This window comes from Rhinopithecus roxellana, chromosome 8 (genome assembly GCF_007565055.1).
Source record: "Rhinopithecus roxellana isolate Shanxi Qingling chromosome 8, ASM756505v1, whole genome shotgun sequence".
Classification (NCBI taxonomy): Eukaryota; Metazoa; Chordata; class Mammalia; order Primates; family Cercopithecidae; genus Rhinopithecus; species Rhinopithecus roxellana.
Window position 1 is genome coordinate 123,947,810 of NC_044556.1, and position 22,472 is coordinate 123,970,281.

The window sequence follows — 22,472 nt, forward strand, 5'->3', positions numbered from 1 at the left end:
TCTGTCGCCAGGCTGGAGTACAGTGGCACAATCTCGGCTCACTGCAACCTCCCCCTCCCAGGTTCAAGTGATCCTCCTGCCTCAGCATCCCGAGTAACTGGGACTACAGGCACGGGCCCCCATGCCGAGCTAATCTTTGCATTTTTAGTAGAGATGGGGTTTCACCATGCTGGCCAGGATGGTCTCAATCTCTTGACCTCATGATTCGCCCGCCTCAGCCTCCCAAAGTGCTGGGATTACAGGCGTGAGCCACTGCGCCTGGCCGCAAAAATATTCTTAATGTACACAGAATAATGATATTTTAAGAATCAAATTATGTTTATGAGGGTACTTCTGATATGACTGGATAATATAATAATTTCTCTTTTGTGTGTAATTTAATATGGCTACGAAAATCTCCTTTTCTTTACCTGAATGTCAATGTAAGGTCCTCAGCCGGAACCTTGTTTTGTGGTTCTGGTTGTCCATTTTCAGCTTGTTTACTTGTATTCAGTTTGCTTTTCATGTCCACAGAACACTGGTTTTCCTTTGAAAGAGGAAATAAAATCAGTTATCGTCTATTTAATGGTGTTAATGGGAGAGACCAAATTACAGATAATACAAAGTGATGATCCAGAAATCATATTTAATTTTGTAAAATAACCAAAGAAACTGGTAGACTAAGAGTGACATACATAAAAACATAACAGAATACAACCCACTTGCTCACTAACCAAGCTGGAAAAAAAGAGAGACAATGCCTCAAGCTAACGTGAAAAAAAATTTCACAGAAAAAAATGATAACCTAGAAAGGCGGCCAGGCATGGTGGCTCACCCCTGTAGTACCAGCAGTTTGGAGGCTGAGGCAGGTGGACTGCCTGAGGTCAGTTCGAGACCAGACAGGCCAACATGGCAAAACCCCATCTCTAGTAAAACTACAAAAATCAGCCGGGTGTGGTGGTACACGCCTGTAATCCCAGCTACTCAGAAGCTTGAGGCAGGAGAATCATTTGAATCCAGAAGATGGAGGTTGCAGTGAGCTGAGATTGTACCACTGTACACCCCCACTGGGTGACAGTGTGAGACCCCCTCTCAAAAAAAGAAAAAAAAAAAAAAAAAAAAAGGCTGGGTGTGGTGGCTCACACCAGTAATCCCAACACTTTGGGAGGCTGAGGTGAGCATATCACCTGAGGTCAGGAGTTCGAGATCAGCCTGGCCAACATGGCGAAACCCCATCTCTACTAAAAATATTAAAAAATTAGTTGGGCATGGTGGCGGGCGCCTATAATCCTAGCTACTTGGGAGGCTGAGGCAGAAGAATCACTTGAACCCAGGAGGCTGAGGTTGCAGTGAGCTGAGATCGTGCCACTGCACACCAGCCTGGGCGACAGTGCGAGACTCCATCTCAAAAAAAAAAACTAAAAAAAAAAACAACAACAAAAAAACAAAAACTACACTAGTGTAGTAGCAGGCACCTGTAATCCCAGCTACTCAGGAGACTGAGGCAGGTGAATCACTGGAACATGGGAGGCGGAGGTTGCAGTGAGCTGAGATTGCATCACTGCCCTCCAGTCTGGGTGACAGAGACTCAGTCTCAAAAAAACAAAAAAAGCAAACCAAAGTACAATAAATATCTTTTTTTTTTTTTTTTTGAGACAGAGTCTCACTCTGTCGCCCAGGCTGGAGTGCAGTGGCCGGATCTCAGCTCACTGCAAGCTTCGCCTCCCGGGTTCACGCCATTTTCCTGCCTCAGCCTCCCAAGTAGCTGGGACTACAGGCACTCGCCACCTCGCCTGACTAGTTTTTTGTATTTTTTAGTAGAGACGGGGTTTCACCGCGTTAGCCAGGATGGTCTCGATCTCCCGACCTCGTGATCCACCCGTCTCGGCCTCCCAAAGTGCTGGGATTACAGGCGTGAGCCACTGCGCCCGGCCCCAATAAATACCTTTAACATACTTACTGAAAGCAAAAAACCCTGCACACTCAATTTATTTGCTTAGAAAGATTATGAAAACTATGCAACAAAAAAATCATATCATGCAACCTGAGGAACCCCCTAAGATTCAAAATTTACTAAAATGAATGTCTGTGCACTCTGAAGCAAATCCTAAGCATATTAATGGATATAGTTCCAAGGAAAGAATGTGCAGATTGTATATCACTCATAGCAAAAAAAGGTCATCATCATAAAGGCTAAGAAGCTGGAATATTATTTGGTGAATATATCTTTATATAACATGTTGTCACTGCAAAATAGTAAACACCATCCTATTTGCTTCCCTAATCAGTATGCTAAACAGAGATTTAAGAACTTCCATTAAGTTCTTAAATTAAAGAAGCATTAAAACCTTGTTTTCCCTAAAAGTTAATGAAGAATTCTAAGACAAAGAACACACCCAAACCAAAAGAGAGGAAGGGAATGACAAAATCGTAAGGTAGTCCACCCACATAATTATTTTAAATATTAACCACTCATCAGAGTGCCTTGAAGTGATGATTCTGTAGCTCTAGATAATTCTAGAGCCACATGAAAGATTTCATTTCACCTTCCCCCTCTCTTCCCACCATAACACTCACCATACTCAGTTCCCGTGTTCTCTTCCCGATTTCCCTTTCCACCTGGTGCAGTTCCAAGCTCAACTGCTCACTTGAGATCATTCCAGGCCATTTTGGAGGTGGCGGTGGTGGGGGCTGTGACTGGCCTGCCAGGGTGTTTGCCTCCCTCTGCAACACCAGCCTGTTACTAACAGCCTAGTGCATAAAGCCAAGCACAGAGAAAACTCAACACACTTCACACCATGCACAGAATAACCAGGCTCAATTCCACACCATAGCCTTAAGTAGCTTATCACCCAGCTATTTGCAACAAAAATAATGCAACTGTAAGGCACTGTTCTCTTTGAGTACCATTTGAACAAAAAAAGAGCAAAACAGGGACATTTAAATTTAATAAACAGTAATTTCATCTTAAGTATAAATTGCTCCTTGTATTTTCTGATTTGAAAGAGAAGTTGGCTGTGCATGGTGGCTCATGCCTTTAATTCTAGCACTTTGGGAGGCTGAGGTGGGAGGATCACTTGAGGCCAGGAATTTGAGACCCACCTGGGCAATACATCAAGACCTTGCCTCTACAAAAAAAAAAAAAAATTAGCCTAGGATGGTGGTGTGGGCCTGTAGTCCTAGCTACTAGGGAGGATCACTTGAGCCCAGGAGTTTAAGATTACAGTGAGCTATGATCATGCCACTGCACTCCATGCACTCCAGCCTGGGCAAGAGAGTGAGACCTTGTCTCTCAAAAAAAAAAAAAAAAAAAAAAAAAAAGGAAATGGAAGAAAAACAAGTCAACTACAGATGTGCATCTTTCCCCCTCTGTTTTTAATGGTAATTTTCTCTGAAGTAAATCCTATAACTTATTTCATTGAAACCTCAGTAATGGCAAGGACTTTTAACTGTACTGAGTTAAATATGTGGTAAGTTTCTAAATAATACTGATAGTCTTTTTGGACAGAAAATGTGCCTGAAAACTTTAAAACAAAAAACCATGCATTTGAGGATATGCAGTGATGCCTTATTGGGTGGAAGGTCTGAATCTTTAAAAAGTTAATGAACGAAAGATTGCCATAAGCAAACATAGCATTCTCTTTCTGTGACAGGAATCAGTAAGACGTTTTGAATCAATATAAATAAGCAATGGCAAAAGCAGACAAAATCTAAATATTACATAGATTTTTTTAAATTCCTAAATCTAATTGCGTACGTAGGGGCACAAGTCAGCTAAATGTTCCGAAAACAATCTCCTACTGGTCTTCCTAAAAAGAAAGTCTACTAAGAAAATGTCTTATAACTTTTTTTCCCTCCAAAGTGATGGCTTACTTATTATTAAAGATTATGGTAGAAAGACAGACTAATGTTCTAACAGTACCATTTTTTCCTCCAGAAAGGACAATGTATTTATCATTAGAATATCTTCAGTTTTCCATATTCAAAGAATATGTTCCAATGTAAAGGATGATATATAAACAAAACCTAGTCTTCCTTATGTGACACTTAAAAGATTTTTAAAATTCTTATTTTTTTTTTTTGAGACAGAGTCTCACTCTGTCGCTCAGGCTGGAGCGCAGTGGCACCATCTGGGATCACTGCAGCCTTGACCTCCCTGGGCTTAGGTGATCCTTCTGCCTTCAGCATCCTGAGTAGCTGAGACTACAGGCATGCACTACCATGCCTGGTGAATTTTTGCACTTTTTATAGTGAAGGGATTTTGCCATGTTGCCCAGGCTGGTCTCAAACTCCTGAGCTCAAGCAATCCATCTGCTTTGGCCTCCCAAAGTGCTGGGATTACAAGCACGAACCACCACATCCAGCCAGATTTAAAAAATTCTTTAGTTTTGTTTTTCTAAGTGTCAGGCAGCATGATGGAAAGAACACTGAATCTGAAATATGAAGACTTGGGTTCATGTTTCAACTTCTGAGAAACTCATATACTTCAATCAAAAAAGGAGGACAATACCACCTGCCTAACCTACCTATCAGGGATATTGTAAGGGTCAAATAAGACACGTGGTAGTGATTTTTAAATGGTACAGAACTACATAAATGAAAAGTGTTATTATTCTTATTACACTGGAACTATGTTTTATTTTTTAAGTCAAAGTTCTTTTTTTTTGAGACTGAGTCTCACACTGTAGCCTGGGCTGGAGTACAATGGCGCGATCTCGGCTCACTGCAACCTCTGCCTCCTGGGTTCACATGATTCTCCTGCCTCAGCCTCCTGAGTAGCTGTGATTACAGGCGATCACCAGCATGCCCAACTAATTTTTTGTATTTTTAGTAGACATGGGGTTTCACTATGTTGGCCAGACTAGTCTTAACTCCTGACCTCATGATCCGCTTGCCTCGGCCTCCCAAAGTGCTGGGATTACAGGGGTGAAATCCCGTCTCTACTAAAAATACAAAAATTAGCTGAGTATGGTGGTGTACATCTATAATTCCAAATACTCAGGAGGCTGAGGCAGGAGAATCACATGAACCCAGGAGGTGGAGGTTGCAGTGAGTCGAGATCACGCCCCCTCACTCCAGCCTGGGCAATAGAGCAATACTCTGTCTCAAAAAACAAAAAACAAAAAACAGAAACAAACAAACAAACAAAACTTAAATGTGCCATCAGGGAATACAAGCTCCTGTTGGGAAATTTTAGGTAATCTGTTTTCTATTCTTAGGTAGTAGAAATTTTACTTTTTCTATTGTCCCAGTGCTAAACCCAGTATTGAATTCTTTGAAGAATGGAAACCTACACTAACTCCTAAGAAATAGACCCTAAAGTTTTTTGTTCATAGTGCCTCAAAAGTTCCCATTTAAAATCTCTGAGAACGCTTCAAAAATTGGAATAAAAATGGCTCTCTAGGCTGGTACCTCTAGTCCACGTAGCTGGGTCTGCTGGCTAATCTGATGGTTCAATTGTTGCAATTCTAGTCGTAGCTGTTCTCTCTCAGCAGATGGAAGGGGTTTTCCATGACTGGCCACTTCTGACATAGATATTCTCTCCCTTTGGTTAGAAAGAAAGTGTGAAGTAAATTTTAACGTTTCATTTTGTTAACATATTACTGACCAGAAAAACAAAAAGAAGTTGCATAATTTTAAAGGTTTCTACATGTTTATTCAAGTAAAAAGAATGACTCATACCTCTCACTGAAGTGTCCCTGAGAAGGTATGTTTTGATGAGGTGAATATGGAGAACCTCCCCAGCCACCGTGGGTTCCATATGGACTATAATCTGTAAGAGAATGATTTATTATGGTATGATATAATTCACAGATTTGATTCTTCTTTTAAGGTACTCATAATCTAAAAGACATTAGGGTATTGCATACACAGATATCTGGTATCTACCTTAAATGGCCAGATTTTTAAAATTCTTTAACTTTGTTTTTCTAAATGTCAGGCAGCATGATGCTGGGTACTGATGCATGTTTGTTTCTTCCCCAATGAACTTTCAGTCTTTGTAGTTTTTCTTCCAAATTACTGTATAATGAGAATGTTATTCCCCCAAATAGCAATGAAGCTATTTGGGGTGGGGGTGGGATGGGGAAGAAACATTAGGAAAGCGTCACATATAGACATTTAATTTCAGTTTATGTACCTAAAATTCTCTGGGTTATATTACCTTTCTTACAGGGATGATTCCATGGAAAGTTTGAAAATTACTGCCTTGCAAGATTACTAAAAACACTGATTGTAAATGGGGAGCAGGGGTAATGCTGAAAGTCAAGATTATGAACCCTTTAGGTCAGCTTACCTTTGAGATTCTTACCTGAAATGTTAATAGATTTTGTAGGAGCTCCCTGAGGTGCCAGAGCCTGCATTGGACCAGCACCCTGATATATAGTTTTGGAAGTTCGCGAGATGGCACCAAACCGAGACACTGTTGGTCGGTCTCCAAATGGGATGAGGTCATCATCACTGGTTTCTGCTGCTCTTCTCTGAAGATCTAATCGCTGGTCCCTCATTCCTTTACTCTCCACATTCTGATAAAAAACCAAAATGAGAAATCTACCCCACACTCAGATGGCTCTGTAACCTAATTTTTTCTAGATCTGTAATAAGGTTAAAGATGAGTATAACACTCTTACTGGTAAGACTAAAATCATTAGTTACCTTTGGTTGTTTTTATGTAACACTGGTTTTTAAACCTCTGAGGTGAGGGGCGACAGGGTCCCACTCTGTTGCCCAGGCTGGAATGCAGGGGCACTATCATGGCTCACTGCATCCTCAACCTCCTGGGCTCCAGTGATCCTCACACCTCAGCCTCCCAGGTAGCTGGGACTATAGGCATGTACCACTATATCCAGCTAATTTTTTTTTTAAATTATTTATAGAGATGAGGTCTCCCTATGTTGACCAGGCTGGTCTCAAACTCCTAGGCTCAAGCAATCCTCCTGCCTCAAGTTCAACTTCCCAAAGTGCTGGGATTACAGGTATGAGCTACTGCACCTGACCTAAGAAATATATTTTTAAAATTTATGGGAGGCCATTGTTTTGGACTAAGCTCCTGCACTAAGCCCCAAGACACCAGATCAAAGCAGAATGTAATCACTTGTGCTAGATGCCACAAAATCAAACTGAACTTGAAAATGCGTCAGTTTTCCAAAAAACAGGAGATTCACAGCAATCAATCATAAGAGGATCACTCAATTAGAACTGGTAAGTCCCTTCTGCTTTAGTCCTATAAGGAAAATAACTTTGAAACAGCTAAACTGAGTTTTGCTTTCTTTTCTCTGTTTAGCTCATTAGAGCATCTTTCTATTTCATAGATGAAATGCTTCCTGATTAATCAATCACTAATAAAAGCCAATTCAATCTTTAAGAAATACATATATATAATGATCTAGTATATATATATATATATATATATGCATACAAATATATATTTATCCCTGTATAATGTTACACACATATATAGACACACAAATATATAATTTGTATGCACATTAACATTTGAGAAATACTAGATTAGACTTCTTTTACCTATTTGGGAGGTTTTCAATTACCTCCCAAACTTCAAGTCCTCTATATTGGACTGCAACTTTTTGTTTGTTTTTGAGACAGGGTTTTGCTCTGTCACCAGGTTGGAGTGCAGTGGTATGTGAGCCTCAACCTCCCGGGCTCAAGCAATCCTCCTGCCGCGGCTTCTCAAGTAGCTGGGACCACAGGCGTGCACCACCACACCTGGCTAATTAAAAACATTTTTGAGGAGATGGGGTCTTGCTATGTTGCCCAGGCTGGTCTTGAACTCCTGGGTTCAAACAATCCTCCCACCTTGGTCTCCCAAAGTGCTGGGGTTACAGGTGTGAGTCACCATGCCTGGCCCAAACTTTTTAATTCTTTACTGATTTAAGAAAATGAGTTTTATTTTGCTAATACTCGTGTTACTTTAATATAATAACCCTTTTTGGAAGCCAAGTACAAGGCAAACATTCCCGCCTAATTTCCCTCATTTCTTTCCAATAAGAGCCTTACTACAGCCTAAAAACAATGCTTCTGTAATCCTACTGCAAAAAAAAAAAAAAAAAAAAAAAAGATTTATTTTGTTTTTTCTCCCTCTAAAACTCTATTTTTTTGGGGGGGCGGGGCTGGCATATAATCATATTTATGCTATTAGATATCACTTCACTCATTTACAGTGGTTATCAGCATCCAAATCTTTTTTTTATGGCAAATATTGGTCTTTTCTTAACCACCTGGAAAAGTATTTATCCATGAAAATCTATATAACCTAGGAAAAACCTATATAATATCTTACTAACTCTGTCAAGAGTAATAAGGACAAATGGGTTAAGAATAGTCAAGGTACACCATACCGTTCAGCAATACCATTCCTTTTTTTTTTTTTTTTTTGAGATGAAGTCTCACTCTGTCATCTAGGCTGGAGTGCAGTGGCACAATCTCGGCTCACTGCAACCTCTGCCTCCCGGGTTCATGCCATTCTCCTGTCTCAATCTCCCAAGTACCTGGGATTACAGGCTCCTGCTACCATGCCCAGCTAATTTTTGTGTATTTAGTAGAGATGAGGTTTCGCCATGTTGGCCAGGCTGGTCTCAAACTCCTGAGCTCAAGTGATCCACCTGCCTTGGCCTCTGAAAGTGCTGGGATTACAAGCATGAGCCACGGTGCCCAGCCAGCAAGACCATTTCTAAGTGTAACTTTCATGCACGTGAAGACATATATACATAAGAATGTTTGCTGGAGTACCATACATAATAGTGAAAGATCAAAAATAGCCTAAATGTCCACTAATACAAAAATAAATCATTGTATGGTATCATTTATACAGAATATCTCGCAAAAGTAGCTAAAATCAATAATCCTGAGCTACAGATATAAATATGGGCTGGGCATAGTGGCTCACACCTGTAATCCCAGGATTTTGGGAGGCCGAGGAGGGCAGATCACCTGAAGTCAGGAGTTCCAGACAAGCCTGATCAACATGGTGAAACTCTGTCTCTACTAAAAATACAAAAAAATTAGCCGGGCATGGTGGTATGTGCTTGTAGTCCCAGCTCCTCGGGAGGCTGAGGCAGGAGAATCGCTTGAACCCAGGAGGCGGAGGTTGTACTGAGCTGAGATCACACCACTGCACTCCAGCCTGGGTGACAGAGTGGAACTCCGTCTCAAAAAAAACCAAAAAAAAAAAAAAAAAAAAAAAACCAACAAAAAAGACACAACTTAAAAGCAATGCTGAGTGAAAACATGACAATACAAGCTGAAGTGTATAATTTACATAAGGTCTATAAACATATAAAACAACATTGTTTAGGAATAGTGTAAAATTATCCATGGCCAGGTGCACTGGCACACACTTGTAACTACAGCACTTTCAGAAGCAGGAGAATCCCTTGAGCCCAGGAGCTCAGGACCAGCCTGTTCTGCCTAGGCGACATAGCAAGACCTCATCTCTACCAAAAAAAAAAAAAAATTAGCTGAGCATAGTATCACACATCTGTGTCCCAGCTACTTGGGAGGGTGAGGTGGGAGGATCATTTGAGTCCAGGAGTGTGAGGCTGCAGTGAGGTGTGATTGTGACACTGCACTCCAGCATGAGGAAGATCCTGTCTTAAGGGGAAATAAAATTATCCATGAAAATGATAAATACTAAACTCAGGATAGAGATTACTGACAGGGAATGAAAGAGGGAGAAAAATGAAAGTATATACAGGGGGATATACTTCTTGAAAATTGTATTTCTTTAAAAAATAAAAAGGCAATGAAGATAATATCCAAGTAGGGTAGCTCATGCCTGTAATCCCAGCACTTTGGGAGGCAGAGGCGGGAGGATCACTTGAGGCCAGGAGTTTAAGATCAGTCTGGGAAACATAGCAAGACCCCATCTCTACAAAATTTTTTAAATTAGCTGGGTGTGGTGGCATGCACCTGTAGTCCTAGCTACTCAGGAGGATCACCTAAGTTCAGGAGTTTGAAGTTACAGTGAGCCATAATCATGTCACTACACTCCACCCTGCGTGATGAAGATTGATCCTATCACTATAAAAAGAGATAAGCTGAAGCTGGGCATGGTGGCTCACGCCTGTAATCCCAGCACTTTGGGAGGCCGAGACAGGTGGATCACTTGAGGTCGGGAGTTTGAGACCAGCCTGACCAACATGGAGAAACCCTGTCTCTACTAAAAAATATAGCTGGGTGTGGTGGCATGCACCTGTAGTCCTAGGTACTCAGGAGGATCTCCTGAGTTCAGGAGTTTGAGGTTACAGTGAGCCATAATCACATCACTGCACTCTACCCTGGGTGACAAAGACCGATCCTATCTCTATAAAAAGAGATAAGATGAAGCTGGGCATGGTAGCTCACACCTATAATCCCAGCACTTTGGGAGGCCAAGGCGGGCAGATCACTTGAGGTCGGGAGTTCAAGACCAGTCTGACCAACATGGAGAAACTCCGTCTCTACTAAAAAATACACAATTAGCCGGGTGTGGTGGCGCATGCCTGCAATCCCAGCTACTCCGGAGGCTGAGGCAGGAGTATCACTTGAACCTGGGAGGCGGAGGTTGTGGTGAGCTGAGACCATTGCACTCCAGTCTGGGCAACAAGAGTAAAACTCCGTCTCAAAAAAAAAAAAAAAAGGAGATAAGATTTTGATAATATTTTAACTTGGTTATTAGAAACACTGGTGTTACATGATTTTTCACTAAAGAATAAAATAACCCAAGTATTAACTTTCAGCATCTTAGAGTTCACTTGAAGCTGAGCAGCTGTAATTCTGACACAAATACTACTCTTGTTCACTAGATTCAACTTTGTTATTTAAACTTCAGAGTTGTGAAAATAATTTTTTTTTGAGAATGTTTGTTTTGAGACGGAGTGTCACTTTGTCGCCCAGGCTGGAGTGCAGTGGCACAATCTTGGCTCACTGCATGCTCTGCCTCCCGGGTTCATGTCATTCTCCGTGAAGAAGAATTTTAACTTATTTGGTGAAGAAGTCCAAGATCCTAATTAATTATGTAAAATAATTTAATCTGGGTACTAAACAATTGTTGAGAAATTGCTATTTGCACAGAAATATAATAAATGCTCTGTCTCGGTAAGTATTAAAAGATTTTTATTTACATCTAAATGAATCAAAAACCTGCACTGTTTAAAGATAACTCAATTGCAGAGTATAGAATATGGTCTGAAACTCTTAAGCAAAGCTGAATTATTTGTGCCTAAACGGTAATGGGTGAAAATTTATTTGGTTTATCTTGATTTATATTAATTATTGCTTAGCTGTTACACATACCATCATTTCCACACTCCCTGCTGCCACAACATCTTTGGGTTTTGCATCTTTGGTTCCAATGTAGGAGCCGATGGTGTCACATGACCAGGGAGAGTATTGGCTATAATCATTTCCTTTGTATTTCCCAGCTACCTTCAAGTCTTCATCCAAAAACTACAGATGGAGAAAGAAAAAAAAAGAAAAAGAAAAAGAAATAAAACAGGAAATGGGTCTATGAGTAACAAGACAGAGAAAGCAGAGAATTTCTTAGAACATTGTGCTGAAGCAACATAATGATGATTATTCGATTTTTAAGTGCCACAATAGAAGATTTTTGTAAACTATGAAAAATATAAAGTAAGTGAAGAGTGATTTTTAGCTTTCAGTTTTTGTTTTTTGTTTTTTTTTACCTTAGCAGAAGGTTAAAAAAAAGAAAAAAAAAAGGTAATTCAATATCCTTTCAGGAATCAAGCTAGGATTTTATGGGTTTGCTCATCCTTTTCTTCATTAGATCAGTAAACATTTAAGCATATATGTACCAAGCCATAGTTTTGCTAGACCCTCCTCAATGTTTCTTTCAATAAAATCAAGGTAAACAAGAATATTAAAAATTTTGATTTTTATAGTACATGATGATGTAGTAATTTTTTACTGAAATCTCTTTAATAGCAATAATTCATATCTTGAATAAATTCTGCTTCTTAGGTTGATTCAATGAGATGAAAAGGATGTCTAATTTTTATCTTTTCAAGATAAGTTCTCCAGTCTAAAAACAGAATAGCTATTCTAAGGCTAATATATTTTCACTAAAATTGCAACATTCACATTTATAAAATGTTTTACATTTTCAAAATGTTTTCACGTATACTACCTAATAAGCTCCTAAATCCATAATAGACAACACAGGTGATATGACCAAGGCTATACCAGTATAGGGCAATGCTAGGACTGTAACTTTAATGTTTCTTTCATTTTATCACAAGACATATATACACTGATATCTAGGGGTATCAGTGTTCATACTAAAAACATCTCTTTGCTGAGTTATCATTGTTGGCCTTCTGCACTGACATAGGGTGTGCTCCTCGCTAATATCACTCACTGTCAACCACTCTTCATTGGTATTGGTTCATTTAAGTGGATCTATGCCTCCCACTATACTAAAAACATCTCTTTTCTGAGTCATCATTATTGGCCTTCTGCACCGACACAGGGTCTGCTGATCACTAATATCACTTATTGCCAACCACTCTTCTGTTTCTATTATTCATAACCTTTTCCCTTTTCTTTGTCCTATTATTTAAAAAATTTTTATCCTTTTTTTATTTTTCTTCCACTTATTAAACTTTAGATAGAACAGCTAACTTTTAAAACACATGACCTACCAGTTACAGTGCTCCTTTTTTTTGAGACGGTGTATCGCTCTGTCACCCAGGATGAAGTGCAGTGACATGATCTCCGCTCTCTGCAACCTCTGCCTCCCAGGTTCAAGCCATTCTCCTGACTCAGCCTCCCAAGTAGCTGGGATTACAGGTGCATAGTAGTGACAGGGTTTCACCATGTTGGCCAGGCTCGTCTGGAACACCTAACCTCAGGTGATCCACCCACCTCAGTCTCCCAAAGTGCTGGGATTACGGGCGTGAGCTACCACGCCTAGCCAAGAGTGCTCCTTTTTTAAATCTCTGACTGTAGTGTATTATATGCAGCTATTTAAATGAACGAGATAAATTTATATACTGACATACAAAGACAGCCAGGAAAATGGATTAGGTAAAAACAAAAACAAAGGCAAAACAGACATAAAACCAAGATGTATTTCCTAAATGATCCTATTAAAAAATAATAATGAGACTGGGCAAGGTGGCTGACACCTGTAATCCCAGCACTTTGGGAGGTCGAGGCAGGCAGATCACCTAAGGTCGGGAGTTCAAGACCAGCCTGGCTAAGGTGGTGAAACCCTGTCTCTACTAAAAATACAAAAATTAGTTGGGTGTGGTGGTGCATGCCTGTAGTCCCAGCTACTCAAGAGGTTGAGGCAGGAAAATTGCTTGAACCTGGGAGGCAGAGTTGCAGGGAGCCAAGTTTGCGCCACTGCACTCCAGCCTGGGCAACAGAGTGAGATTCCGTCTCAAAAAGAAAAAAAAAAAAGTAATAACAATAATAATAAAGAGATCCAACAATCCCACTACTGGGGATTCATCCAAAGGAAAAGAAATCAGTATATGAAGGGATATTTACACCCTCATGTTTTATTCCTGATAGCCAAGACACGGAATCAACCTAGGTGTACAGCAACAGATGAATTGATAAAGAAAATGTGGTATATATACAATGAAATACTATTCAGACATAAAAAAGAATAAATCATGTCATTTGCAGCAACATAGATGAGCCTGGAGGACAACACATTAAGTGAAATTGGTTAGGCACAGAAAGATAAATATTTCAGGTTCTCACTCATATGTGGGAGCTAAAAAGTTGAGTCACAGAAGTAGGGAGTGGAACTGTGGTTATGAGAGACTAGAAAGGGAATGGAGGGAGGCAAGGGGAGACAGAGCTTGGTTAATAGATACAAAATTATAGCTACATAGGAGGAATTACTTCTAGCATTCTATAGCCCTGCAGGGTGAATACAGTTAATAATTTACTATATATTTTCTAAAAGCTAGAAGAGAGGATTGTTTTTCCTGATTTGAAAAAATTATGGGTTTTTTTTTGAAGAAAACTTTTAACATCATAAACTGATCTTTATATACAATTTTATTCATTATTTCTATAGACCAATTCAATTCAGGTTTATTTACTTATTTACAAATGACATAAAAAATGTGGGCTGGGCATGGTGGGTGGATTGCTTGAGCCCATGAGTGTGAGACCACCAGCCTGGGCAACACAGCAAGACCCTGTCTCCTTTTTAAGAAAATAGAAACATTTTAAAAAAAATTTTCCACTTAGGATCTTGGAAGTCAAAATAAAATGGAAAGTATCTAGGACAGATTGACAAAAGAAACAAATATCAACAAAATGATTTTCAATTTGATGAAGAAAGAAACCACAATCTTAGGCTGGGCATGGTGGCTTGCACCTATAATCCAGTACTTTGGGAGGCCAAAGTGGGCAGATCACGAGGTCAGGAGTTCAAGACCAGCCTGGCCAACATAGTGAAACCCCGTTCCTACTAAAAATACAAAAAATTAGCGAGCATGGTGGCAGGCGCCTGTAATCTCAGCTACTCAGGAGGCTGAGGTGGGAGAATCGCTTGAACCTGGGAGGTGGAGGTTGCAGTGAGCCAAGATCACGGCATTGCACTCCAGCCCAGGTGACAGTGTGACATTCCATCTCAAAAAAAAAAAAAAAAGAAAGAAACCACAATCTTCATACAACAACAACAACAACATCATCAGGTCTGCAGTAAGAGATGTGGTTTTTTTTTTTTCTACAGGCATGAGCCACCGCGCTGGGCCGATTTATAAAGGAAGCTTGAGATAAACACTGTCAACAATGTTGTAGATATGAAAAGCAAGGACAACAGCAGATCTGCCCAGCATTTTTCCTTGAAATAAAATCTGAAGATATTTATTTAGCCCACAAGAAGAATGTTATTTATACAATGTTATATAATGCAAAAATTTACAATTAAATATAACACTGCTCTCTTCTTCAAAGAAAAGTTGGATGACTGGCCGGGCACAGTGGCTCATGCCTGTAATCACAGCACTTTGGGAGGCTTAGGTGGCTAGATCATCTGAGGTTAGGAGTTCGAGACCAGCCTGGCCAACATGGTGAAACCCCGCCTCTACTAAAAATACAAAAATCAGCCTGGCATGGTAGTGCATGCCTGTAATCCCAGTTACTCAAGGAGGCTGAGGCAGGAGAATCGCTTGAACCAGGGAGGTGGAGGTTGCAGTGAGCCGAGATCGTGCCACTGCACTCTAGCCTGGGCAACAGAGCAAAAGTCTGTCTCAAAAAAAAAAAAAAAAAAAAAAAAAAGAAAAAAGAAAAGTAAAGAAAAGAAAAGGAAAGTGGGATGACTGTTCTGAATGACTTAAAAGCTACCTGCCTACCAGTCAAAGGGTGACTGAAACTCTCTGGAAGCATCCTGCATTTCTGTAGCCTTGACCTTGCAGCAGCAAGTATCACATACACAACTGTCCAAGGAAGAGAGGATTTTGAATGTTCCCAATATAAATAAAAGGTAAATGTTTGAGATGATATGCTAATTACCCTGCTTTGATCATTGCATATTGTACATATCACTTTGGGAGGCCGAGGCAGGTGGACCACCTGAGGTCAGGAGTTTGAGACCAGCCTGACCAAGATAGAGAAACCCTGTCTCTACTAAAAATACAAAATTAGCTAGGCGTGGTGGCGCATGCCTGTAATCCCAGCTCCTCGGGTGGCTGAGGCAGAAGAATCACTTGAACCCGGGAGGCAGAGGTTGCGGTCAGCCGAGATCGCGCCACTGCACTCTAGCCTGGGCAACAAGAGCGAAACTCCATCTCAAAAAATAAAAATAAAAATAAATATCACTCTGTATCCCATAAACTTGTACAATTATAATGTGTCTACTAAAGAGATGTTAGTTCATGCACAGAAAGAAGGTGAAATATATATAAAAAGTTTAAATATATAATAAACAGTGGTTATAGAAAATGAGATTTTGGAGAAACTTCTCTTTCTATATCATGTATTTCCATAATGTACGAATTTAGTACAACCATACACAAGTTGTTTTATTTACTTATTTTTAAATTTTTGTTGAGAAGGAGTCTCGCTCTGTCGCCCAGGCTGGAGTGCAGTGGTGTGATCTCAGCTCGCTGCAACCTCTGCCTCCTGGGTTCAAGCAATTCTCCTGCCTCAGTCTCCCAAGTAGCTGGGATTACAGGCGCCCACCATCATGCCTGGTTAATTTTTGTATTCAGGTTGTTTATAATCAGAACTGAGGTTTAAATATATATCTTTGTATCTCAGTAACTAAAATAATACTAGATAATGTTCCTTAATAGCCAGGCATTATTATAATTTTTATTAGGAGTAAAAATAACAATAATAAATATGAATTGTTTACTGAATGCCTGCTACATACCAGATGCCTTATGTTTCGTCTTCACCATACCACTATGAGGTAGGCTTTCTTACGTTTGATTTATACATGAAGAAACTTGCACCTCAGGATTCAGGGATGCTAAGTAATTTTAAAAAGATCACACAGTGAAGGACACAACTGAACCTCAAAGTTTCCTATGTTTGATACCAAAAACTGCTCACTTTTCACAATGTCATATTGTTTTCCACATTTCTTATAAAACAATATAGCATAATAAAGTTCCAGGGTGTACTCTAAATAAAGAATTTTTGAAAAAATATCACACCTGGTGTTTTTTTTCCCTCTAACTTTTTTGAGACAAGGTCTTTGTTACTCAGGCTGGAGTGCAGTAGCATAATCATAGCTCATTGCAGCATGGACCTCCCAGGTTCAAGCAATCCTCCCACCTCAGCCTCCCAAGAAGCTGGGACCACAGGCGCATCCCACCACACCTGGCTAATCTTTATTTTTTTATTTTTTTTTTGAGACAGAGTCTCGCTCTGTCGCCCAGGCTGGAGTGCAGTGGCCAGATCTCAGCTCACTGCAAGCTCCGCCCCCCGGGTTTACGCCATTCTCCTGCCTCAGCCTCCCGAGTAGCTGGGACTACAGGCGCCCGCCACCTCACCCGGCTAGTTTTTTGTATTTTTTTTTTTTAGTAGAAACGGGGTTTCACCGTATTAGCCAGGATGGTCTCGATCTCCTGACCTCGTGATCCGCCTGTCTCGGCCTCCCAAAGTGCTGGGATTACAGGCTTGAGCCACCGCGGCTGGCCTAATCTTTATTTTTAAATTTGTAGGAATAGGGTCTATGTTGCTCAGACTGGTCTTGAACTCCTGGGCTCAAGTCATCTTCCCACCTCAGCCTCCCAAAGTATGGGATTACAGTTGTGAACTACTGCACACCTGGCCGTTTTTACTTTACAAATAAAACTACATTAATAGAAGACGTTGTGACTTTACTAATAACCTACATTTTTGTGGAAAACTCATCCAAAGTGTTTAGATGGGAAAACTAGATATTGTGAACAACTTCTATTTAGTAGACTTCCTTCATACACCCAACAAGATACTATTTACTATGTGTGATGTACTTCTCCATTTTCATTTATTATTCATGATTTGTCAATTAGTAACGTTTAGAATCGTAATTCTATACATAAAGGATGAAAGACAAGTTCCACATAGTATCAACTGTAATCCTGAGAAAACTTACTTGATTATTTAAAAAATATATAAACTATAAGCTAAAGCAGTATGTACAACCAACAAAACAAATACGGTTACTTTAAAGTTGGATATTTTTGGGCTGGGCGCAGTAGCTCACGCCTGTAATCCCAGCACTTTAGGAGGCCAAGGCGGGTAGATCATTTGAGGTCAGTTCGAGACCAGCCTGGCCAACATGGTAAAACCCCATCTCTACTAAAAATACAAAAAAAATTAGCTAGCTGCGTGTTGTGGCACATGCCTATAATCCCAGCTACTGGGGGAGGCTGAGGCAGGAGAATCGCTTGAACCCAGGAGGCAGAGGTTGCAGGGAACCAAGATTGCACCACTGCACTCCAGCCTGGGCAACAGGGCGAGACTCCGTTTCAAAAAAAAAAAAAAAAGTTGGCTTTTTGAAAAGACGAACAAAATTGATAAATCCCTAGCAGGACTGACAAAAAAAATTACCAATATAGAACTAGAAAAACGAATATCACTGTAGACCATATAGACATTAAGATAATAAGACAACACTTACTCACTATAACTAGTAGCACTGTCGTACAGAATTACAAAGAAGTTGACTCCCCAAATTATGGTTATTGCCCTGTGATACATTAACCAGCTTTTTTAAAAGCAATCTTATTTGACTGTTGTTTTTCTCTGATTTTCACTATCTGTATTTATGTGTCTTTCCTATTCATTAAACCAACTTTTCTGGCTGGTTTCCTCATTACTGAGTTAAATAAATCTTTGATATGTCTTACTTATTTAAAACAATTCTGAAACTAGGATTAGAGAAAAGTTTCATAAATACGATAAAGATTTTCTACCAAAAAGCCTATAACATAATGGTAAATTATTATTAAAAGCTCCATTTACTCAAAGATTAGAAAGGAGTCAAGAATATGTGTTACAATCACTTCTATTCAGCACTATGCTGGAGTCCAAAATAATAAGACAAAGACAAGACAAAAGGATTAAAAAGGGGAAAAAAGATTATTCAGAGGACATAATTGTGTGCATAGAATATTCAAAAGAATCTACTAACAGTATTATAATTAATAAAGAAATTTAGCAAGCCTGCTGAATAGAAGGGTCAATACAAAAAATCTATTTCTCTATATTAATAATAGAAAATAAAAATTTCCAAACAATTCTATTTAAAATAGTTTCAAAAAACATTGATTATCTAGGAATAAATTCAATGTAAGATGTGCAAGACACTGAAGTATGAAGTATAAAGAAAATTCAAATAAATGAAGGGGTATATGATGTTCATAGAGACTTGATATTAGAAAGATGTCACTTCTCAGCTGGGCACGGTGGCTTATGCTTGTAATCCCAGCACTTTGGGAGGCCGAGGCGGGCAGATCACCTGAGGTCAAGAGATCGAGACCATCTTGGCCAACATGGTGAAACCCCAGCGCTACTAAAATACAAAAAACTAGCCGGGCGTGGTGGCTCATGCCCGTAGTCCCAGCTACTTGGGAAGCTAAGGCAGAAGAATCACTTGAACCCAGGAGGCAGTGGTTGCAGTGAGCTGAGATGGCACCATTGCACTCCAGCCTGGCGAAAGAGCAAGACTCTGTCTCAAAAAAAAAAGAAAAATGTCATTTCTCATCATATTGATCTAAGGCAACACTGTCTAGGCCTGGCATGGTGTCTCACGCCTGTAATCCCAGCACTTTGGAAAGCTGAGGTGGGAGGATCACCTGAGGTCAGCAGTTCGAGACCAGCAAGGCCAACATGGTGAAGCCCTGTCTCCACTAAAAATACAAAAATTATAGTCGGGCGTGGTGGTGCACGCCTGTAATCTCAGTTACTCAGGAGGCTGGGGCAGGAGAATCACTTGAACCCAGGAGGTGGAGGTTGCAATGAATTGAGATTGCACCACTGTACTCCGGCCTGGGTGACAGAGTGAGACTCCGACTCAAAAAAAAAAGATACAAAAATTAGCTAGGAGTGGTGGTGTGCACCTGCAGTCCCAGCTACTTGGGAGGCTGAGGCATGAGAATTGCTTGAACCTGGGAGGCAGAGGCAGCAGTGAATGAAAATTGCACCACTGCACTCCAGCCTGGGCGACAGAGTGAGACTCTGTTTCAAAAAAACAAATAAAAATAAAGCAACACTAATAGAAATATAATGCGATCCACACATACAATTAAAACATTTTTAGTGGCCACATTAAAAGCAAAAACAGGTGAAATTAATTTTAATAATTTTATTTAATCTAATATATCAAAAATTTTAATGAATTTTACATTTTTGGTATGAAATTCTTGAATTCAGTGTGTATTTTATCACTATAGTACATCTGAACTTAAACTGGCCACATATTACATGTTCAACAGCCACATGTGGCTAGTGGCTACCATATTGGACAGCACAGATTTAGAGATCCGATGTAATCCTAATCAAAACTGGAGCAGACGTTTTTGTGGAAATCAACATACTGATTCTTGAAAAATAACAATACTAGAAAATATAACCACCACATATTGAAACTTATTATAGAACTACACGAAGAGAATGTGGCATTGGTTCAAGGATAGAAATAGACTGATGGAAAAGAAAAGGGTCAGGAAACATGTGGTCATCTGATTATGATAAAGCAGGGCACCAGGGAAAGCATGCTGATTTCATTAAATTGTGCTGAGTCAATGCCTTACAGGAAAAAAAACAAAACAAAACAAAACACGGATCTTGACTCCTAATACATTACATTACATACATACAAAGATCAGTTCTAGATGGATTGCAGAGTTAAATGATAATAAACCTTTTAGAAGAAAACAGAAAAAAAAATCTTCATACGCATTGGGAATAGGCAAAGATGACCTAAACTGGACACACACACAAAAACACTGATAAATGAGACTAAAAATGATTTGCTTACTTCTTCTGGATGAAAGGTAGGAGGCAAGGTTGGTGAAGGTGCAAAAGGAGGTGGAGAGATAACCTTTCTTTCCTCTAGCTGGGCCATTATTTCCTTTCGTCGGCGATGTAGTTCATCTAGACTAGGATGAGGCTGGGGAGGAGGAGGAAGCCGGCTATAAGGAGGTTCCTAAAAATAGAAAGATTAGTTAAAATTGAAAGAGAATTTCAGGACAGATTAATTCATTTAATATACTCAGCGTATATTTTAAGTTATGAAGCAGCTTGTATACCCTTAACATTTGAAAACACCAACACTTAATAGAACAAAGTAAAACAAAATCCCCCAAACTCTCAAGATCTTCCAAATAGCTAAATTTAGGTTTTTTTTATTTGGTCATAATTTCCAAGTAGATCTAGAATTGTTAATTAAACCATCTAAAGTTCAGAAACTAAGAATGGTTAATTGGGGGGGAGGAGGCAGAATTTTTTTCTCATTAATAGTTAAAAAAAAAAAAAACCTACCCAAATTATGAAAAGATTAAAAAAAAAAAGAAGCTCTCTTATGAAAAAGAAGTCATCAAAGGGTTATTGTCATTGTATAAAAAGTAAGGAATCACTGCAATCAATAGTCAAATTAAGTCTATGTAATAAAAAAAAATACAGCATACTCTGAGGTACGAAGGTCTGATCTGAGTTGGATGAGGAGCCACTGGATAGTAACTCTCGATCTGTTGGTATCTTTCTCTGGATTCTGGTACATACGATGGTACTGCTGCAGGTGGAATCTCAATGGGTATAGGGCTTTCTCGGAATATCTCTTCTCTTGTGTAAGACTGAGCAGGGTACACTCGACGGCTATCATAGTGAGATGGGTATATAGGTGGGTACTGCTGTGGCTGTGTGCCATACTGAGAGTTTACAACACGATCTTGGAGGTAGGGTGGATAATGATCCAAGTAGGGAGGAGCAGATTCAGGAGCGGATGGTGGAGGTCGGACAAAGCGGGACACACATTGTGGTGGTGGAGTATAATACATACCTGTACAATACAAAAGAGGAATCAAAGGCAATAATGAGCCAATTTAGTTTTCTATATAAGAGTTTACCTTTTAAAATACTGAAACACCAAAGTATTGATAATCTACTTATTTCTTTAGAAGTTTTCCATCTGCTTATATAATCAGGTTAGCTTTTTAAAAAATAACAAGCAAAAATTATCTGTAAAAGTCATTGAAAAAACTACCCTACTTATAACCTATAATACTAGATTGGCTCTCATTGTTTGACCCTCTTTCTTGGTGTGTCTTAATGAAATGAAGACATTGCAAAACAAAAAAACCACATTTCCCATATATCCTTGAAGTCAGGCTACACAAATTAATTACTTGTATGAGTTTTGAATTTGAAACTGAAATAACTAGGGGGAGACATGGAACACAAAAGGCCAGTTTTGCTGGTGCAGATTAGTAGCTACTGCTTGGCTCTGCAGTTCTCGAGACACCAGTTGTGGCAATAGTTTCTCAATTTTCAGACTTTTGCCTCAAATGATGTGATCTTGGAATTAAGTAGTTAGGACAGAAGTTTTTACTTCTACTGCTTCCTCATTGCAACAAGTTCTCTTGGCAGCTAGCTCTGGAGCATTGCTTGCTTCTTTAGTACCTCCACCAATATGGCAGGCACCTAACTCCTGCACTAAATCTCTTTCTGCTTAATATAGCTAAAATAATTTATCTAAAATTGAAACCAGGCTACAAAAATAGTTGCATTTTTCGTATAATGGATGGTCAAAAGGAAGATACAAATCACATTTTATCATATTTTGCATGAATTAGTAATGCCATATCAATTAAAAAACATTCTCATGAATGTAGAGAAGACAACATGATTCAAAATTAAATGACAGACTCGGAAAAAGAAGAGAGCACTTTTAATCTATTCCCGTTTTAAAAATTATAGTACTATACTGCTTCTGACAGAGAGATCCAACACTTAAAATCATTCAGTGTTTATTTTACATATAAATTGTATATGTAAAACATTAGTTTATTTTCTTT

At 39.4% G+C, this 22,472-nt stretch overlaps 1 protein-coding gene across 3 annotated transcripts in view; it reads right to left on the reverse strand.

Annotated features, from left to right (window-relative positions):
* Positions 1 to 22,472, reverse strand: part of RC3H1 (ring finger and CCCH-type domains 1) — a 93,180-nt gene that overhangs the window by 9,522 nt on the left and 61,186 nt on the right. For all 3 annotated transcript variants that reach the window (XM_010367375.2, XM_030935721.1, XM_010367374.2), the window contains exons 12-19: positions 21,087 to 21,457; positions 20,438 to 20,605; positions 11,272 to 11,424; positions 6,290 to 6,503; positions 5,662 to 5,752; positions 5,392 to 5,524; positions 2,557 to 2,730; positions 411 to 526 (exon numbers count right to left, since the gene is read on the reverse strand). In XM_010367375.2, the coding sequence (XP_010365677.1) occupies positions 411 to 526; positions 2,557 to 2,730; positions 5,392 to 5,524; positions 5,662 to 5,752; positions 6,290 to 6,503; positions 11,272 to 11,424; positions 20,438 to 20,605; positions 21,087 to 21,457 (1,420 nt within the window). The remainder of the gene's footprint in view (positions 1 to 410; positions 527 to 2,556; positions 2,731 to 5,391; positions 5,525 to 5,661; positions 5,753 to 6,289; positions 6,504 to 11,271; positions 11,425 to 20,437; positions 20,606 to 21,086; positions 21,458 to 22,472) is intronic.